Here is a 21,644-nt window from a genome sequence, read left to right as displayed (position 1 = left end):
AAGTGACTAACTTGTATTCACTAATGAAATCCTCACAATGCCACTGTCATTTGCCCCTCCTTTCCAGATGAGAAAACAAAAGCAAAAGAGACTTTAAAACTTGGCCAAAATAATAAAAAAAAAGCCACAGTGTCTCATTTATTTCTCTAGTACAGTGTTTTTCAAAATATATTGATCATTCATAATTTATTACATGGACCGCCAACAGTTTCAGACTTAAGATTTCATTCAGGTGTATTTCACAGAATTAAAATGCAAGTTTAATTATGATTTTCAAAGCAATTCCATTATATTCTTAATAATTGTTACATTCTTAAGGTCATACAAGCTCTTCAATGGATTCTCCCAGGCATTTTCTGTCATGTACTATTTAATTGCCAAGGCGTATTTAATCTGGCTTACTTCATATCGTTGATACAATGTTGTTTACTTTTATTAAATTTGCAGTTTTATTACCATTGCTATATTTTGCTATAACTCTATTTTTTTAAGAAAAAGGATTCTTTCATGATTTACTGAAGCCTAAGAGTAGATATAAAAATAATAACAAATACTAGAACTAAAAGTAATTTAACTAATGAAAACATTTTGTAAAGTTTTACTTCTTGCAGCAAAAATACTTACATTAAATATTATTGCCAAGAAGCTTGTAAAAAATGCCTCAGTATGAGCAACTAATTATGACTGGAAAGAAGAATAAACTTCTGGCAAAATGTCATTTTCAAATGACATTGCAGGGTATCACATAATACAAGACACACAATGTGGAAAGACAATTACTATCACATGTTTAGATACAACAGATAGTTCTTTAACGTTGGACAAACATGAGTGAAGAATCACATCTGGACAACTGGTATATGTAGAAAAGTGTGGAATAACTTCTTGTTTCTTTATCACTAAAGCTTTATATTTTTATAAAAGTTTTATCAGTAAAAACTTCTTGTTTATCACATAGCAAAAAAGATCTGTTGCTCTGGTTTAATTCATGATATTATGTAAATCGGAAGATGGATGTGCTGAAGCAATGTTGGGTGAAATAAAGAATGATATAGAATTGACCTTTTCTGTGCAGCAAAAAAGCACATTTCTAATAAGAAGTCTTACCTGAATGACAATCCATAAACTGCTTTATTAATAGAAAACTGTTAGTATTAATAATATGTATCTTGATCTTTTTTTTAGCATTATGGAAAATAAGGAAAATTATGAAGAAAGTTGAATGTCAACCATTGCTTTACATCATTTCAGAGTGGCGTCTGCAGAACTGTGTGGCAGGTACAATACTTTTTCCAACACTAAAGTTAAGAGGAAGAGAAACTGAAGCTAATTGTAGAATTGAGTGATGAGACCACAATATTTCTTCAGAACACTGATGCTGCTATAAAAGACTTCTGAACAGGCACAGTGGCTCACGTCTGTAATCTCAGTACTTTGGGAGGCCAAGGCGGGCAGATAACCTGAGGTCAGGAGTTTGAGACCAGCCGTGTCAACTTGGCAAAGCTCCATCTCTACTAAAAGTGAAAAAATTAGCCGGGCGTGGTGGTGGGTGCCTGTAATTCCAGCTACTTGGGAGGCTGAAGTGGGCGAATCACTTGAACCCAGGAGGCAGAGATTGCAGTGAGCCAAGATCATGCCTTTGCACTCCAGCCTGGGCCACAAAAGCAAAACTCTGTCACAAAAAAAAAAAAAAAAAAAAAAAGATTGCATAGGGCTTGCCAAGCTCACTTTCCTCTGGAATATTTTATATTACCTAAGCTTATTATCTTAATGTCTAAATGTTACAATATGTAGTGTTGAGGATAAGACACTAAGATTTATTAAGACCAAAATGAGGAGTGGACAACTACTGACAGTTTCATAGTTTAGTAGCGTTTAATAAATTTGTTTATCAGAGGAAATAGTCTGCCAACTATTAAAATACATTGAAAGCTGGCAGAGACTTCCAAGATTATATATTACAATCACCTCATTTTATAAAAGAAGCCACTGAGGCCAAGAAAAGGTTCACTAGTATAAAGACCTACAGAGTTAGTGACATAATTTAAAAAGCCACACTTTCTAAATTCCTCACTCTAATACAATTTCCAAGATGTTCCACCCAATTTCACACTTTATTCTCAAATTGACCTATGAAGTTGGTATCATCATGAAAGAGCTGTCTTTACAAAACTATGATCAACGGCAGAAAATAGTATTTTTGAACTATGTAAGTGCAGGCATACCTCTTTGGATTATGCTTCATTTTACTGTACTTTCCAGATATTGTTTTTCACAAATTGAAGGCTTGTGGCGACTCTGTATCAGGTAAGTCTTTTGGTGCCACTTTTTCAACAGCATGTGTTCGTCCCATGTCTCAATGTTACATTTTCGTAATTCTCACAATATTTTAAACTTTTTCATTGTTATTATTACTGTTATCATGATCTGTGATAAGTGATCTTTGATGTTACTATTTGGTTTGGGCCCCACAAACCATGCCCAATAAGATGGCAAACTTAATCGACAAACGTTGTGTGTGTTCTGACTGCTTCATCAACCATCACTCACCTGTCTCTCTCCCTCTCCTCAGGCATCCCTATTCCCTGAGACACAATACTGAAATTAGACCAATTAATAATTCCACAACGGCTCTAAGTCTTCAGTTAAGTGAAGATTCACATGTCCCTCAGTTTAAATCCGAAACTAAAAATGATTAAGTTTACTGAGGGAGACACATCAAAAGCCAAAATAGAATAAAAGCTAGGTTTCTTGCAGTGGTTCACCAAATTGTGAATGCAAAAAAAAAAAGAAGTTACTGAAAGAAATTAAAAGTGCTACTCCAGTGAACACATGAATGATAAGAAAGTGAAACAGCCTTATGGCTGAAATGGACATAGCTTTCATGGTCTGGATAGAAAATGAAATCAGCCACAACATTCCTTAAAACCAAAGCCTAATTCAGGGCAAGAGTCTAACTCTCTCCAATTCTGTGAAGGCTGCCGAGAGCTGAGGAAACTGCAGAAAAAAAGTCTGAGGCAAGTAGAAGTTGGTTCATGAGGTCTAAAAACAGAAGCTGTCTTCATTCATAACATGAAAGTGCTAGTGTGGCAGCTGAAGGTTATCCAGAAGACGCAGCTAAAATAATTAATAAAGATGGCTGCACTAAACAACAAACTTTCATTGTAGACCAAACATCTCCTTGGAAGAACACATCACATAGGACTTTCTTAGCTAGAGAAAATAAGTTAATGACTGGTGTTAAAGCTTCAAAGGAAAGGCTGGCTCTCCTGTTCCAGCTAATGTAGCTGGTGATTTTAACTTGAAGACAATGTTGATTTACCACCCCCCAAATCCTAAAGCCCTTAAGAATTATGCTAAATCTACTCTGCCTGTGCTTTATAAATGCAATAACAAAGCCTGGATGATGGCATAGCTGTTTACGGCATGGTTTACTGAGTATTTTAAGCCCACTGTTATCTGCTCAGAATTAAAGATTCCTCTCAAAATATTACTGCTAATTGACAATGCACCTAGTCACCCAAGAGCTCCGATGGAGACGAACAAAGAGGTAAATGTCATTTTCATGCTTACTAACATAGTATCCATTACTCCGGTAGACAAGGAGTTATTTTGATTTTCAAGTCTTATTATTTAAGAAATATACTTTGTAAGGTTATGACTGCCATAGATAGTGATTCCTCTGGTGGATCTCGGCAAAGTAAACTGAAAACTTTCTGGAAAGGATTTACCATTGTAGATGTCATTAATAGCATTCGTGATTCATAAGGAGAAGGTCCAAATAGCAACATTAAAAGGAATTTGGAAGAAGTTGATTCCAACTCTCATGAAAGATTTCGAGGAATTCAAGATTTCAGTGGAGAAAGTAACTGAAGTGTGGTAGAAATAGCAAGTGAACTAAAATAAGAAGTGGAGCCTGAAGATGTTAGTTAATTGCTGAAATCTCAAAACTCAAACAGATAAAAAGTTGCTTCTTATGGGTGAGCAGAAAAAAGTGGTTTCTTCATGTGGAAATTACTCCTGGTGAAGATGAAGTGAACATTGTTGAAATGACAACATAAGATTCAGAATGTTACATGAGCTTAGTTGATAAAGCAGTGGCAAGGTTTGAGAGAATTGACCACTTTGAAGAAGTTCACTGTGAGTAAAATGCTACCACGCAGAGTAGTACTCCATAGAGAAAGTGTTCATAAAAGGAAGAGTTAATTGATGGGTCAAACTTTATTGGTTTTATTGTTTTGTTTTCTTTTGAAATACTGCAGCCACTCCAAATTACACTAACCACCACCCTGATCAGTCAGCAGCCACCAACATTGAGATAAGACCATCCACCAGCAAAAAGATTATATCTTGCTGAAGGCTCAGATAATTTTTAGCAACAAAGTATTTTTTTAAATTAAGGTATATACATTGTTTTTTAGACATAATGTTATTGCACACTTACTAGACTATATTATAATGTAAATATAAATTTCATATGCATTGGGAAAGCAAAAAAATAAAAATTGTGAGACTTGCTTTATGGTAACGGTCTGGAACCAAACCTGCAATATTTTCAAGGTATGCTAGTTTTCTAAATAACTGTGAAAAATCATATGGACAAGCCCATGTTCTAGGAGAACTGACAATTCAAATTCAACAAGCATGAGTTTCTATCAAGTGCAACACTCAAATAGTACTATCAGCTATATGTGAATGCTTAGGTCAAAGATTCACACATAATAATCTGGAATTTAGGAGGTATTGATCATGAAACTATCATATTTAATCTGAGACAATGGGTTACAGAAAAAAAATCTTTACTAAGAAACCTTTTCTTCCTATTCCAAACTCTGAGTAAACTGATTTTTCATAAATAACATATTAGGTAAACCTTTGCTGACTATCCTACTGGGAAAGTGGACCAGGATGATTAAATACGTACTTATTTATGAAGAGTTAAATCACCGTGTTCTAGAGGCGCCTCATCTATGGTCCTATAAACAAGTGAAAAGGCAGGCTGGTGGCAAGGCTGAAAGAGCACTGGGACTTTCCCATGCCTTTACAGCAGAGGGAGGAAAGAATACTCAACAACTCGACATGAACTATAGCACAATCTGGTTCACCTACTTACGGTTGATTCAGTGGTGGTGACAAGTTGACTTAGACATTTTTATTCAATATTAGAAAAGGTTTTTCAGTACCTTTTATTTATTTATTTATTTATTTATTTATTTTTGAGATGAACTCTTTCTCTGTCATGCAGGCTGGGGTGCAGTGATGTGATCTTGGCTCACTGCAACCTCCGCCTCCCGGGTTCAAGTGATTCTCATGCCTCAGCCTCCCAAGTGGTTGGGATTACAGGCATGCACCACCATGCCTGGCTAATTTTTGTATTTGTAGTAGAGACGGGGTTTCACCACGTTGGCCAGGCTAGTCTCGAACTTGTGACCTCAAGTGATCCGCCGGCCTCGGCTTTCCAAAGTGCTGGGATTACAGAGGAGAGCCCCTGTGCCTGGTCTTCAGTAGCTTTTTGTGGTAAAGTATTGGTAACAAAACTCTGCTAGAGATCTGAATTCATATCCATTCCAAATTGTATTCATCATCATCATCATCATTCAAAGACCATTTAGAAAGTATGCTCTCTCTAAAGGATTAGGCATAGAACAGAAATATTTGTGATAATATTTATTCTACTACAGCCAAACAGTATGGGGCAAAAACCAAGGCTCAATTCAAGTTTACATCATCAGCTGGTCCAAGACAGAACATGGGCTTCCACCCATTCCTCTCCACTCCAGTGGTGGTAGCAGGGCACTCCTCCCCCTCCCAACTAGAGAGTAAGGGAAGAATTTCAAAGAGGAGGGAGCTGGGTAAAGAAATTCCTTTTTTTTTTTTTTTTTTTGAGACGGAGTTTCACTCTTGTTACCCAGGCTGGAGTGCAATGGCGCGATCTCGGCTCACCACAACCTCCGCCTCCTGGGTTCAGGCAATTTTCCTGACTCAGCTTCCTGAGTAGCTGGGATTACAGGCACGTGCCACCATGCCCAGCTAATTTTTTGTATTTTTAGTAGAGATGGGGTTTCACCATGTTGACCAGGATGGTCTCCATCTCTTGACCTCGTGATCCACCCGCCTCGGACTCCCAAAGTGCCGGGATTATAGGCGTGAGTCACTGCGCCCGGCCTCAGGAATTCTTTAAATATTATTTAAAAATATTTAATATTTGAATACCCTTTAAGTATCTTCAATAGAACAAATGTTTGAGAAATGAATTACAGTGTAGAATACCACCATGTTTAAAGATTGGCCTCTGGACAGTACATAAAGGAAGCAAATCAGAATAGGATTGCAAAACCTCTATAAATGAAATTTCTTTTACGTCGTATATCACAATATATTTGCTCAGAGAAGCATACCCACTTTCAATTCATAAGCATGGATGTTCTGATCAGTTGTAATAAATTTAATTTAAACCCCCCAGTGGTACTATGTAACGACAACTAAATCCATCTCAGATGCTATCTCATGAAGATATGAGTCAGAAATCAGAAGACTGATGCCAATCATGCATGTGGATATTATTACTGCTAAATATCCCATGCATGTGTGTTCCAGCATGTGTGTGTTAAGGCCCTGGTACTGGTTTTTCTCTTTTAATTTGTGCAGTATCTCATTATTTATAAGGAATATGCTGGCAATCATGGCCTAAAATACATTAACCAGAATTCAAAAGCAAGATAAAAAATTGCATGACTTTTTTGATGAAAAAGACTTTAATGATCACTTCTGTGGGTACAAGACAAATTTTCATTTCATAGAATCATGGGGCCTTATAGGCTTTGCATTGGAAAATACTTTAAATCTCATTTATTTCATCATCACCCTGGTGCTAGCAGGTTAAATACAACCTCCACATTAGGTATTTGTCTGACTCACGTTGGAATACCTTCCAGGGATTCCTGTGAGATCTCAGAATAGCTGCTAGTGTTAGGAAAGTCTTTCATATTTGAGCCAAGATCTTGTTCTCTATAACTTCTGTTACTTGGTCCTAGTGCTTCAATTCGTCAGTGCCATAAAGATCAGGAATAATTGACTCAAATGACCATCTTTTTTGAACCTCCAAGAGGAGATTGTTGCTGTTGTTGTTGCCTGTCTTTTCTTCATTAGCTTACTCACTGTGTGTATCAGCTGTTTCTCATATATGGTTTTCAGTCTTTTCTCTCTATCTTTGTTTTTCTTGAATGTGACCTAGTTTATTCTGTCCTCTTAAAGTACCATTACATTAAATATTTGTGTAACTTCCTTTCAAGTTTTACTTTAAAGTGATTCACTGCCTGAAGGTGAGGACCAGCATAAGATACACTGGAAATAATTTCTTTCCTGTAACTTTTAAACTACATTATGTTCATTGCATTTTACATTCATTATTTTATGATCTCATCAATTTTCTGTTTCCTCAGGTAGACTGTTGGCTTGCTGTACCAATCCACAAAAGTGTTTTAGCAACTTAAACTGGCAGATGTAGAGGAGCTCTTATATAAAGCAACTAGCCCAACGATGCCCTAGTCCAAACGGAAACCCCAAGGACTAGAGAAAACCATTTATGACAGAACTGGGGGTAGAGTCTAAATTGCTTGATTCCTAGACTAACAAAGCTCTACTTTTTTCTGAGCTACTCTCCCATTTACCTGACTGCTAAACAAAAAGCAGTTTCATTTTGGTGCCTATGATGAAGAAATGTTTGTTGATTCTCAAACCTAATCGTCTCCCATGGGTACATGAATTAGGGTAGGAAGGAGGGGTAAAGAGGTTTAAAATTCCCAAGATGTGTTGGTCTGTGGGAAGAGATTTTTATCTATTAATATGAAACAGAGAAGGTTTGGAATGTGTTTGAACAGAGTCCATTTTAAAAAAAATACAAAGGAGAGGACACAATCTCAAGGAAATTGTGAAATCAGAGAATGGGAGAATTCAGCAGGGAAGAAAGCAAAGAACATTTCTCAACATAGCAAACAAACAGCCTCAAATTTCCCTTAAGCAGATAATTTTTGTTTTATCTTGATGGTGAAGAAGCTGGTAAGTCTGTGCTGCAATGCACAGAGTATTGAATGTAAGGCCCATAACGGATTGAACAGGTCAAGAGCCTGTTTCATATGTCCCCTAGTGTTCTGTATCTGTCACAGATGTAACTATTTTCTCTGCTTATTGTATTTGTCTAAATATTCTTCTGCCCTTCATCTTTCCTTAGAAATTCACCACCTGCCTAGAAGCTATGAGGCAAGGAACAATCTTTTTTTTTTTTTTAAACATCACAAGTACCTTGTAAAATAGGTATGATTATCTCCATTTTCCTGATAGGAAATTCTAATTGATGTAGACAAGTTTCATATAGCATCAAATAGCTGATGTAAGTCAGAACTGTTTTTACTTTTTTTGACGATATATCTGTTTGATGTCAAAACTCAAACTACAAGAAATGAATGAGAACTCAGGATTTGTGATCAGGAAAATCTGGATTCAGTTTCTGATTCTGTCACTTACCAGCAGTGTCATCTCAGACATATTATTTGATCTTTTTGGCTTCAGTATCCCTAATGCAAAATGAAGAATACACTAGTGTTTATATCTTAGGGTTGTTGAAAGAGTTTGATGAGAAAATTTACATAAAGCTTTTAGCATAATACCTGGTACCTAGTAATAGTCAATAAATAATATCCATCATCAGGAATAACTATAGTCATAAAACATACCTGCCTTCAAAACTAAGACCAAGTGTTTGATTTCAGTGACTTTTTAAGCCTGTTAAAGGAAATGTCATTTTGCTATTTCAGGTTTCTTTATAATCTGTTTTATAAACAAAATGTATCAAGAAGATAATATAACATGGTCTTCAAGGTGTAACAATTTTTTTATATGAGTATATACTTTAGTCTGGTTCTTCCTGCACATACACAAAACATTTTCTTTATTAATTTAGTGACTTTCTTGATATATATTTAGATAGATAGATGATAGATAGATAGATAGATAGATAGACATATATACCTATTGAGGTAAAAAATAATTCAACACATTATTTTGATGAAGTAGGGAAATTCTTTGACCTGTGTTTCAGCTGTGTGACATAATACAAGATTTTCTTCTTGTTTTGCTTTCATAGCATTTTTATGTAAATGATTTAGTCTATGAATAGAGATTTTAATTTCTCCATTTTCTCACTCTTAATTTTATGTATCCTATCCCTCATAAATGACTTTTACAAATATTTCCTCATTTTGTCCTTTCATCAACCCTATGAGTTAGGTAATTTTTATTATTACCTTTTCACAGAGATAGAAATTGAGACACAAAGAGGGTGAACAATTTGGAAAATTGTAAAAGGGAAGGTTGAGCTTCACCTAGTATTTTTAAAGAAACCTGAAATGGCAAAATGACATTTCCCTTATCAAACTTAAAAAATCTTTAAAGCTACAATTCACTAACACTTAGCTTTGAGGTAATAGATTTTATAACTATTAGTAAAATTCCCTAAAAGGCATTGTTTCATATCTTACTATGCATATATTTCTTCCAAGCCTCAGCATAGTACACATTCTTTTAAAAACTATGATTAGTCAGATTTATTCTTAAAACTGCCTGTACTACTGATTAAATTAATTCTCCAAATATTTCACTGTCTCTGTTTCCCATAGCATTTTTTGTTTTTTATTCCTTTTTTTGTATCTAAATGTTGAAAATTACCAGTATTTTATTTGTATTTATTTATTTTTTATCGACAGGGTTCTCACTATATGACATACCCTGGTCTTGAACTCCTGGACTCAAGCAATCTTCCCACCTCAACCTCTAAAAGTGTTGGGATTTGTAGGCATTAGGCACTGTGCCCAGCCTAAAAATTTACTAGTATTTTTATGATGGCATGTTTCATACCATATTTTTATTTTATTTTATTTTTTTGAGACAGGGTCTTGCTCTTTCACCCTGACTAGAGTGCAGTGGTACAATCATGGCTCACTGCAGCCTCAAACTCCTGGGCTCAAGTGACCCTCCCACCTCAGCTTCCCAAAGCACTGAGATAACCAGTGTGAGCCACCACACCCAGCCCATAAATCTTTAAGTTTTATTTTCCATATTTAATATCACTGTTTTGATACAAAACATCTCTGAATTGCCACCACATAATCATATAGGAGTGTCTCTGTTTATTATGTTAATTAGTATTATAGCTATATACACATTTGCTTTTTTTTAGTGGACTGTGAGTTATTTGAAGATAGGAGTGTCTTACTCATCTTCTATCTCCTGAGCCTTAAGAAAGGTTACATCTAAAAGGCCTCAATAATTTTTGTAATTGCTTATTGGGAAAACAGTTTAATTTAATGAAAACGAATAGCTAACATTTTTTATTTGGGATCTTCCTCTTTTTTCTGTTTTTGCTTTTTTTTAGAGGGGAATTAAATCATTTGGTAAATATTCGGTGTTGCGCATGCGGAATCTCTACCCAGAGGAATTATTTCCTTCTCTTTCTTGAAGAAGCTGATTAGCTCTGCTTTTCTGGGTTTTAGCAAGGCAGAAGTGTCTGAATAGGATACGGCCTTATGGCAATACAGAGTAGACAGAAGACCAACGTCTGCTTCTGAATTATTAGTTTTACAACAGAGACAGATATCAGAGTATTAAACATCCTAGCTTTGTTTCGTGAAACGTTTTTCATGCCTGAGACCTTTGGACTTCAATCTGATTGCTCTTGGCTTTCCTTTACTTCAATTTTGTTCATTATCTCTTCATCCTCTTCCTCTATTTCTGAATCACCCTTTGGCTCCCTCCTCCCCTCCCTCTTTCTTTCTCTCTCTCTCTCTCTCTCTCTCTCTCTCTCTCTGTTATTTTTTCTTTCACCTGACCTTCTCTTATTTCCCCCACTTCCCAGCCTCTGTGAGTTGGCATTTTTGTTTTGAGTCAAGCTGCTTCCTAAAAATACATGTGACACAGAGGTAACCCAAAGAAAACTTAAGGGTTGCAGTGGATTATTTTTAAATAATTGGGTTTAGAAACTTTACAAGGAAAACTTAAGGGTTGCAGTGGATTATTTTTAAATAATTGGGTTTGGAAACTTTACAAGTTGAATGAGAAATATAGCAATTCTGGAATCTGAAATTCACAACTAAGATATGTTAGTTTGTATTGTGAAGGCAACCTGTCTCATCATGTTAGGACAATATGTAGGAAAAAGTATCTGATCTTTTTTATAAGCTGAACTACTGAAGCTATGGAGAACCAGATATGCAATATGAACCCAGTGCTTTGATTCTTGAAGAGAGAAGCTCTATTTCCAATGGATTTACCCTCTAAAAGATACCTAGCTGCAGTCGAACTTGTTTATAAATATTACAATTCATCAGTGGGCAAATTGTCATCTAGTATATATCGTCAAATACTTAAATTGTATTTATCTAACCTTGATGTCCAGTCATCTCAAATATGGCTAAATGTTTAAACCAGTGTTTTTCTATCTGGGGTGATTTTGACTGCCAAGTGACACTTTGCAATATACGGAGACATTTTGTTGTTGTTATTACAGCTTGGAGAGGGGTGGAATGTGTTACTACTGGTAATAATAACAGGTAAAGGCCAGGAATGTTGCTGGCCATCCTAAAATGCACAGGACAGCTTGCCGCAACAAAGAATTATTCATCCCAGAATTATCAATTAGCCAAGGTTGAGAAACTCTGACTGAAATGCTTATTGGCCTGAAAACCTGCAAACTCCACTGTTTAGCTGAGCCTTTGGTAATCCTATAGAAACAATGATTGACTGTGAAAGTCTATGTCCCTGGTGGCATTCATAAATGGCATGTATTAGAATCATATACTGATTGCTGATCCTGGATTTCATATAAAAATATTATTATAAAATAGCACGTGTTTCAGTGGAGAGATAATTTGCATGGTCTACTGGATTAGTCTTTGATACTATAATTTGAGCTCATTTTTTAAAAAGATTTGGCTCTTTTTGTTCTAGTGTGGATTACCTTAAGGTAATTCTCTATGTCCAGAGTCTTAATTGTGTGTCAATTTCTCTATGCAAATCTACTGATTTTGGCAAACTTAAAAATTCAGCATGCAAGCAAGAAGAATTTGGCTCAAATCTCCTGTGCTTCCAGATTTGTTAATGATTTCTTTGTTTTGTATTCATTTATTTTATTACATATTTTGCTTTTATCCACTCCTTTCCAGGGTCCCAGTACAATTAAACTGCAGTCTCCAGAAGTTTTCTGTTATGTGCACAAAAACTGAATCCATTACTTATAGATAATGAATTCCAGCAGGATCATTCTGATAGTCCTGCACTTCTAAAATTTTTGACATTTTGGATCTCCCCCTTTCTGGCTCCTATTCCTCTATTTCCCTTCCAAAGAAGATCCTTTGCCTCATTCATTTTCATTAAGCTAACTAGGAAAACAGCATTAACTCAGGTTCTTATTTCTGAGATTTTCCCAGAAGTAGGCAGAATAATGGTGCAAGAAATAACATTCCATAAGAAGATAGCGGATTTTATTTCAGGGTCTCTTTCATTTAGCAAATAATGCAGGGGGCATGTTATCTGTTTCATTGTAACTTTGTTAAGCTTGTGTGGTCAATGGCAATTTCACAGAAGTGGAGGTCAGGGTTCTTAGAATCTGATTCTGGTCCTTCTCTTAGGTTGCTATAAAACTGAGGTCACTCAATTTTCCTTTGGCCTTTATTTTCCATCTGCAAAATGGGTTGCCTGGAATACCAATGTTCCATTAACATGGCAGGGTGTAGCTGCAGAAAGGGTGATAAAGGGTTGGGGAAAAAGAATGCCATTTAAAAAAATTCAATCAGAGGGGCTCTATGTTAATATACTTTATATAGAAATGACACTGTATCTTTCATCTCTGTATTCAAAACCCCTAACTGGAAACTAGCACTGGCCCCTCTAAACCAACTTTAAACATCACTTCCTCCATGAAACCAATTTCTGGTCTTCCTATTCCCCACTTGAATGTGACTCTTTCTGTGTTATAAACTTTCAAAGAGCATGAAAATTTTGTAAAGTATCCCAGGTCATCTAATTTGACTCTTTACCTGATGCACGAATTCTTGCCATAAACAATATTCCTGACAGCCTCAATGTCAGAATCACAGTGCTAGAGGAACCTAAATAATTAAGCTGGTCCAGCCTTCAATTCACAGGAATTCATGGAAGATGATCAGAGAGAGAAAAAGAAACGTTGAAATCATTAATGTCCCTAGGGTTAAGTCACTTTATCATTAACGGAATAATGAGAAGTGCAATAAAAATAATCCTATAACTTGCATTGCAGTTGACAGTTTTCCCCATGGGTCTTGCATTATAATTATGTGCCTTCTGAAATCCTCTATATTAGATGTGAGCTAACTGAGGGGAGGATTCCTGTTCTAGTGTGGATCTTACAAGTAGTGGTCAATGGCAATGTCACAGGGGTTGGAGGGAGTTTGGGTTCTCAGATTTTAATCCTGGATCATCCATCTGATTGTATTTAATTTGATCTACTCAATTCTCTTCTGAGCTTTATTTTCCCATGCATAAAATGAAGCGGTTGGAGTACTGATGGTCCATGAATGTGACAGGGGGGCAGTGGCAGAAAGATAGAGAGTTGGTGGGGAAGATCTTCCTCCAACCCGTACCCAGATCTTTCACAACGCACATGAAAACAGTGTCAAAGTGACATAAAAACAGTATCAAAAAGTAGAGATAATTATGACTGTTTATCAGATTAAATGAGAGGCTCAATGGCTTTTATTTTACTACAGCCAGAAACCAGACCTTAGGTCTACCAATATTTTCTCTTCCCCTATTTTCTCCTCTACTCTGTTCTTTTCAGATGTACTTGCATTGTGTAGACCACTAATAGGACAATGTAGGGGTAGGGCCAAGGAAAAAGAGAGAAATAAGTCAAGGAAACAATACAGTACAGTAGAGCAGAAAGGAGTGTGGTCAAGAGAAATAGCTACTTTCAACAACAGTCTGCAGTCCTCTTCGGTGCTCAGATCGGAAAAGCACACATACAACACTAGGAATACCACTCAGAAGCTCACACCAGATTATTTTTTTAAAGATACATGTAAGCCATTTGGCAAATGATGACAAGGTCTGGTGGAAAATACACAGCTAGGAAGTCAGGCAGCAGGAAACGAGGGATGAATTAAAAGACAGAAAAAGAATTACAGAAGAAAGCTGAATGGAAAAAAAAGGAGAAATTATTTTTCCTAATGAGGAATGCAACATTTTCCACCAGACAACTGCAACTCTTGGCTGAATAACTTATGTATCATGTGAATGAAAGTGCAGGATGCAGAGGGCAGTCCAGGAAGCCGTGTCTCATGTCCACTTTGTCTCTGAAGGTAATGGGTTTACCACAGGTCTCAAGTGCACCACTGATTCACCAGACTACCCCTCAAGGAGGTAGCCATGACTGTGACATAGAGGCTGGAAAGAGCAGGGGACTGGAAGTCAGAATACCTACATTCTGGAAGAAGCTCCATTTGCTGACCCTTCTTGATTTGTTGTAGAATCTGTGAGACCAGTGTCATCATGTGTTAAGTGGCAGGGATAGATTTTTTCATGATCTTTGAGGGCCTTTCAGGCTATAGCATTTTAATAATGTAAATAACCACCACTTCCACCCTTGTTAGATTATGTTTCTTGAACAAAATAGTTATCCCTCCTTCCCCCATTTCTATGTCATTGCCCTAAAGCAGTTATTTGACTTGAAGGTGTTCTTTTTGAACCTCTTCCAGCTCTAAAATCTGTGATTCTAAGAAATCCACAGTTTATTAAATTTCTTAGCAATACAAAAGAACAGTTATTATATCAAATCTAATAAGTCTTCATTTTAGGTGAATCCATCCACCTTTCAAAATTTATCAAGTCTCACCTATGAGCAAGCTTACATTTTATCAAACATTTCCAAGAGAAATTTATAGCTACCCTTTGGGAGTTCATCAATGAACAAATGATATTAGTAACAGAATCCATTTGATTCTGAGAGACGAGGTTTATGAAGAAAGGGAAATACTGGTTTATTAATTTCCTTTATTAAAGCCTAGGAAGGAATCCCTGATTAACCAGGCTGATTAACCATGGGAGAATACTTGCAAGCAGCTGCTGCCCTCATCTGATTACATTCTAAGCCACTGTGGCACTTATCACTTATAAAGGCAATGGATGACTGGTAAGGAGCTGACCAGGCTTTCAAACATGGAACAATCCCAACAAGGAACAATTGTGATTCTAATTCCTTAGCACACAGGGCCTAAAAACTATCTAGATAAATAATCTCTCAGGTTTTCTTCCTAAGGAGCGAGACCTAAAGATGATGACCTGTACATTTTGATGATTTAAGCACGAAAGAGTGTTCAGTAGTTAAAGAGAGGAGAGAAAAGCTTCATCTTTTGAGGAAATAACCATTAGAACAATTTCATAACTGTGATTTCAATAATATATGAAATCAACCTCCTATTTGAAATGATTTGCAGACAAAATATACATGTTCTACAAGTAGGTAAAAATAATATAAATACGAGATTCAGGAAGGCATTTTTATTCCAAACTAGTAAGATCTACATGATGCACTTGTCTGGGTTTTCAATTTCTTTTTAATGCACTCATTCTAAAAAGAGAAGGCAGTTGATAAAACAGAGTAAGAGTGAGGAAATTCCTAGAGTTTACTTCACCGCCCCCATGCAGCCCACCAGCCCCCGGCCGGGAACCACTAATCTGGTAGATTCAGAATTGCTTTACGTAATTGTGTTTCTTTATTTTTCCCCTTCCCTTTAATTCTAAGAAGAAAAACAAAGGTCAAATGGAAAAACCAACAACCCAGAAACAAAACAAGCAGGGGCAAGCTTGTTTGGAGTAGAAAAATGAATAAATAAACAGCACTAGTTTCTTTTCTTTTGTTTTTTTTAAATGGCTGGGAAAAGTGGGAGAAAAAAACAGACACTGCCAACCCATTTGTGATTTTAAAGGACACAGATAAGAAAGAAACGTGTCCCTCATGTTTGTTTAAATTCCAGAAATGTACATGAAACAGGTACAATATGTCAAGGGTATTTTGAAGTACAGTTTTAAGTAATAAGAACTAAAGAAGAAAAAGGGGGCTGTGGAAGGGGGTGAACGTTTGCAACATCTGCCAGAACTTGTAAGGAGAAAATAGTGAAAGTCAGGCAGTCAACAGTCCTGTAACTTCTTCTCCCAACTGACCAGACAGAAAGCCAAACAACTGAAGTGAGAAAACCTTCTGCTACCATGCAGAAATCTTTCTCAACAACATTCATGTGCACAGAACCAAGTTATTATTCATTCAACAAACCTACGCTGAACATCTACTGCTACCAGCCCCCATTTTAGGTATTTGGAGGGAAAATGATTGCCGATGACCCAACTTGGACCTACTGAGCCTTTATCTCTAATTTTAAATCCCATTTGAATGCCCCTGATAGTTAAGAATAATTATCCACCTGGTAATCATCCAAATCTGGGAACCTCTACTTTAGAAGATGCAAGAATCACTAAGACAGTTCTTGATTTCAAGGAGCTCACATAAGTAACGGCGAATATATCAATCTTTCCAAAACAAGGTTAAAAATGAAAAATGAAGGGAGAGGAACAAATTTGTTGCTGTGGGAATTCAGAAAAGGGAGAAATGGTGTACTTCTGGGAGTTGTGGAAGGAGTGAAGGAAGGACTCACAGAAATAAGTCTATTTATGAGTTAGGATAGTTACGATTTGAACATGTAGAAAAGGAGGAGGAAAGATCCACTATTTTAACTAATAATAAGAAGAAATATATCTGCAATGCTTACTGAGAATCAGGCCCTATTCTGGGCTCTTTACATCACTCATCTCTTAAACTTAACCTGAAACAAGCAGGTAGGCCCGATAATTTCCCCATTTTGCAGATGGGAGAACTAAAACTAAAAAAATCTTACGTAATTTGCTGACTGTCACACAGATAGGGATTGGGAAAACTAAAAACTAATCCCATATCTATCCTATTCTAAAGCCTCTACACCTCTCAAGAAAGAATAAACAAGGCCAAGAGCTGCAGAAGTGTCAGGCGTAAGACAAAAGCACTCATTGTTCCCTTTGGCTGGAGCGTGTCAGAGTTGGGGAAGATAGGGCTGGGAAGGTTGAGAGGGAGCCAGGCTGTGGGTGCTATGGTAAAGTATTTGAGCTTTATATGGTAGCAATGGGAAGGCCACTGAAGGTTTCCGAGCAGAGAATGAAATGAGAAAAGCCGTGTCTTATGTCTTAGGCTATGAATCATGGGTTATATCAAACAATCTTAAATGATAAAAATAAAAAGTTTGAAGAGTCTCACCCTGCCTTTAAACAAAAAAGTATGGCTAGGAGCCAGGTGAAACTACTGCCTCATAGCTGTCTAGGCAAATTCCCAACATGCCAGGCCTTGAGAAAGAGTCTACCAAGCAAGGCTTATGAAAAATGCAGTCAGTGTCCGTTACCCTACAAGACAAGGACATACTCATACCTGGAGCTGTCCAAATCTGGCATAAGGATAGCCCTGGGGTATGCATCATTTTCTGGGACCTGAAGTGAACCCACAGGCCAGTGGCTACAGGATAACTGTGGGAATCAGTTACTGGAAGAATCCAGACTTCTGACTCCCAGCCCTGTGCTCATTTCAACAGATCATTTAGTATGCCACTAAATAAATGACACTGAGCTTTATGTTTCTGTTAAACATTTAGAAACATCACTTTCCTCATCTGTGAACCAAGAAGTTGAACTCAGAGGGTCTCATATTTCATGATTCTGTACCCTTCTTCCCCTCCAACACATCAGTACAAGGAATCTGCTTTCATCAGTGGCCCACTTAGCAGGATTTGGGGGAGAAGCAACATCTCCTGAGAGCTTCTGTGGTTGGTAAATCTCTTAGCAGAGAATAATTGTACTTTCCTAGCTTTATGAAGCATTTCAGTCCTCCCTCACTGAATCTGCTCTGGCACAGGATTATCTTTTTAAGTGCAAACTGGATCACTGATGTCAAAAGCAATTCAACAATACAGGACGCCATGACCATATCCAGTCACCTGCAGGCAGTTCCTTATCCTAACATCAGGGAGTTAATACCCTAGAATCCAGACCTGTCAAGAGTTCAAGGACGTTCTTTTATTATTTGAGAGGTTTTTTTTTTGTTTTTTTTTTTTTTCAGTCTTAAAAGATGGTGTGTTTGCGTATTCATAAGTGAAATTCCAAGGAAGCCAAGCAAAGGCTAAAAGGGAGCAGGGGAGAAAAAAACCATGATGCATTTTTAGATGTTCACAAACTCCAACTTTGAAAAATGAATTTCCAAAGGGATAAAAATAGTTTCTTCTTAAGAGATTGTCAATTATATAGACCCAAGAAACTGTCAGAGAAGAGAAGTGGGGAGAAGATGCAAGACTTGTTCTGCTCTCAGAGATACTGCAGGTAGAGCCGAAAAGAACACATGAAGCCACATTGAAAGAACTTCTTAAACTTCATTAATTCATTAGACAACACCCAGTAATTCACTCACAGAGTGTGACTCGTTCCTGTAATCCATTCACCACAAAAATGTGAGGTATGTTAAACCTAGGGCTTCACCTTCTTTGACCTCCAGCCCAGGAACAGAAAGGAAAATGACTGACAAACGCTCACATTAACAGGGAAACCTACATATTGAGAGTTACCTCATGGATATTTATTTTTATAGGACTGACCATGAATATGTATTCTTTCTCCAAATATGAGAAAGGAAAATATGTCCAAAATTTGTGGCAGAATTAACAGCAGGACTGCTAGCCTTACATCTGAGACTCCTGGGAGGACCAAGCTACGGGACCATCCATGTTCTGCTTTGGGAACCAGCTTATGATAGCTTCACTGTCAGACACTCAAGGTATGGTGTTGGCTGATTTCACCAGAAACTGTGTAAATCACTTAGAAGAAATCAGAGTTATACATCACACATGCCTTAGCAAATCCATCAGGAGGCACAAGTAAGTAGAAGACAAGTCCTGGAAAGGATTCAGGCCTTCTCTTCATTTCTTGACCAATGTACTAGTCCAGTGAACTCTAACACCTTAGCCACAATACACAGGAAGTTAAGATTTAGACTTAGTTGAAATGTCATGAATTCTACCAACAGTTGCCAATCTGAAAGAACCCTACCAATGTGAGGTCAGGGTTCTTGTGGGATGAGCTGCAAAGGTATTTGGATATTTGAACATGGTATGTACTTTCATCTCCTTAGAAATGCAGCCTGGTCTGGCCAGGCATGGTGGCTCAAGCCTGTAATCACAGCACTTTGGGAGGCCAAGGCAAACAGATCACGAGGTCAAGAGATCGAGACCATGTTGGCCAATATGGTGAAACCCCGTCTCTACTAAAAATACAAAAATTAGCTGAGCATGGTGACGTGCACTTATAGTCCCAGCCTCTCAGGAGGCTGAGGCTGGAGAATCGCTTGAACTCAGGAGGCAGAGGTTGCAGTGAGCCGATATCTGGCCATTGCACCATTGCACTGCAGCCTGGGCAACAGAGCAAAACTCCAGTTCAAAAATAAATAAGTAAATGAATAAATAGGAAGAAAAAAGAAATGCAGCTTAGTCCATTGGGTAGCATGACCAAGCACCCCCAAAGTTTCCACTTTTCCAACAGTAGTATAAGAGACATTGATACATTAACATAGAAAACCGGAAAGAAGGCTTGAGTGTAAATTTGAAGCAAAATTGGGTGAGTGGCAGTGGAGGTTGAAGAACTCTTTCAAATTCCCTCTACTGAAGCATCCAGAGAGGTCTTCAACGTTATGGATGTGAAAAATATGTCAATACGCACAGTATACCTCCTGACACTAACTTTAGCCAAGTTAGGTCTACAAAAATAAAACTAGAAGTAGAGGACTGATGCCCAGTAACCCAGTCCAATGTATCACACCAGAAACTGAAAGCCTGCTATCAAACGAGAAAAAGTCCACACTTAGGATGGATACTTTTACTGAGACTGCCTCAAATAGCTTCACCTCCTCCAAGCAGCCCTTCTCTTTAACCTTTGATCTTTACTTTTTTGTAGGTGAAGGGGAGAAGAGAGAAAAATTTGTTTTAGAACAGGTATATTTTTACTTCACTATTTTGAACGTACTTTCTTTTGAACTTCAGAGAAAATTTGCAGACTACAGTCTATTAAAGATGAGGGAGAGGAGACAGAAGAGAAACGGGAAATGAGCGGAGAGAAGAGAACTTGTACTAGACTCAGGTTTGTCAAATCCTCATGAATTAGTGCTGAATTAGAAGGTCATCTAACACCATCTTACCAGTACAATCCTGTTTTTGAGAGAGAAGTTGGCTCTGAGAAAGAGGGAAAAAGACTTGTCCAAGTTAATTAGTTGTTGGGTACAGAGATGGGGCCACCAGACATCCAGATTCACAAACATGAGTCACGTATTTAAGGAGACCCAATGTGAAAGGCTGAACAGAGAGCATGGGAAGATGATGGGGTGGGGGTGGGGGCAGCAGGGAGGGCTCAAGCGGGCATCTGCGAGCCGCAGGGAGCTTTGGAGTGGAGGAGCGCTCGGTGGGTACCTTGATGTAGGCCCGCTGCAGGTAGTTGTAGGGCACTCTGCGCTGGAAGTCGCTGCGCACATCCTCGCTGACGCGGTGACGGGATGCAGGTCCCCCGAGGCGCTGGGTCTCGCAGCTGCGGTAACAGCGCGCCCGCTCCAACACGGAGCGGAAAAAAGGCAGCTCGGCCCCGGGGCCCGCGCCGGGGGGGCGCCAGCGGGTGGCGCGCGGCGCAGCGGCGGGCACAGCGCGCGCGGATTTCCCGCAGGCGCCGGTGGCTGCGCAGCGCCGCCTCCAAGTCGCGCACGGCTTGCTCGTAGTCCCCGCGGTAGTAGGCGGCCGCGCCGCTGGCGTAGAGCAGGTCGGAGGGCTGCAGAGGCCCGGGCTCGCGCTCCGGCTCCCGGCGTGCGCTGTCCGGGGGGCCGCCCCACACTGGCGGGGGCAGCAGCAGCGGCAGCAGCAGCAGCAGCGACGGCGCCCAGATGCGCTCCCGCATCCTCCGCCTCAGAGAGGCGCTGCACCGCCAAGCGGAGAGGGCTTCGGGGCGCCTCGCGTCCGGGTCGCCTCTCCCACCGCCGCTCGGGGAAGCGCGCCGACCCCGCCGCGATCTGGCTGCCCCGCGAGCCCCAGGTGACTGCCGGCGCTCCGCGGACTGAGAGGCGGAGGCCGTGCCTGGCCAGCCGCTCTTAAAGGGACGCCCACAGCTCACACGCTCCTCCTGCTGCCTCGAGAGCCGCTCTCCCCGGCTCCCTGCTGCGGCGGCGCTGCCAGGGGCAGCACACTCCAGCGCCAGCCACAGAGCTAGCGCCGCTTGAGGCCAGCCGGGGACGAGGAGCTGTACACGTGGGCTCCCTTCTAGTAGCAGGAAGGGATTGTGTTAGTTTCCTTCTTTTTTTTTTTTTTTTTAAATATATATATATATACAAAGATGGAGTTTCACCATGATGACCAGGCTGCTCTTGAACCCCTGACCTCGGGTGATCCACCCACCTCGGCCTCCCAAAGTGCTAGGATTACAGGCATGAGCCAGCGCGGCCGATGTGTTGTTAGTCTTCT

At 38.9% G+C, this 21,644-nt stretch overlaps 1 protein-coding gene across 1 annotated transcript in view; it reads right to left on the bottom strand.

Annotated features, from left to right (window-relative positions):
* Window positions 1-21,437, bottom strand: part of P3H2 (prolyl 3-hydroxylase 2) — a 164,353-nt gene extending 142,916 nt beyond the window's left edge. Inside the window, 2 exon segments of the mRNA XM_032298263.1 lie at window positions 20,610-20,799; window positions 20,801-21,437. Coding sequence (XP_032154154.1) covers window positions 20,610-20,799; window positions 20,801-21,084 — 474 coding nt within the window. The 5' untranslated portion in view covers window positions 21,085-21,437.
* Window positions 21,438-21,644: the final 207 nt, after the last annotated feature.

Source organism: Sapajus apella, unplaced genomic scaffold (assembly GCF_009761245.1).
Source record: "Sapajus apella isolate SASKATOON/1434 unplaced genomic scaffold, GSC_monkey_1.0 scaffold38, whole genome shotgun sequence".
Taxonomy (NCBI): domain Eukaryota; kingdom Metazoa; phylum Chordata; class Mammalia; order Primates; family Cebidae; genus Sapajus; species Sapajus apella.
This window is presented reverse-complemented; position numbering and strand designations above follow the sequence as displayed.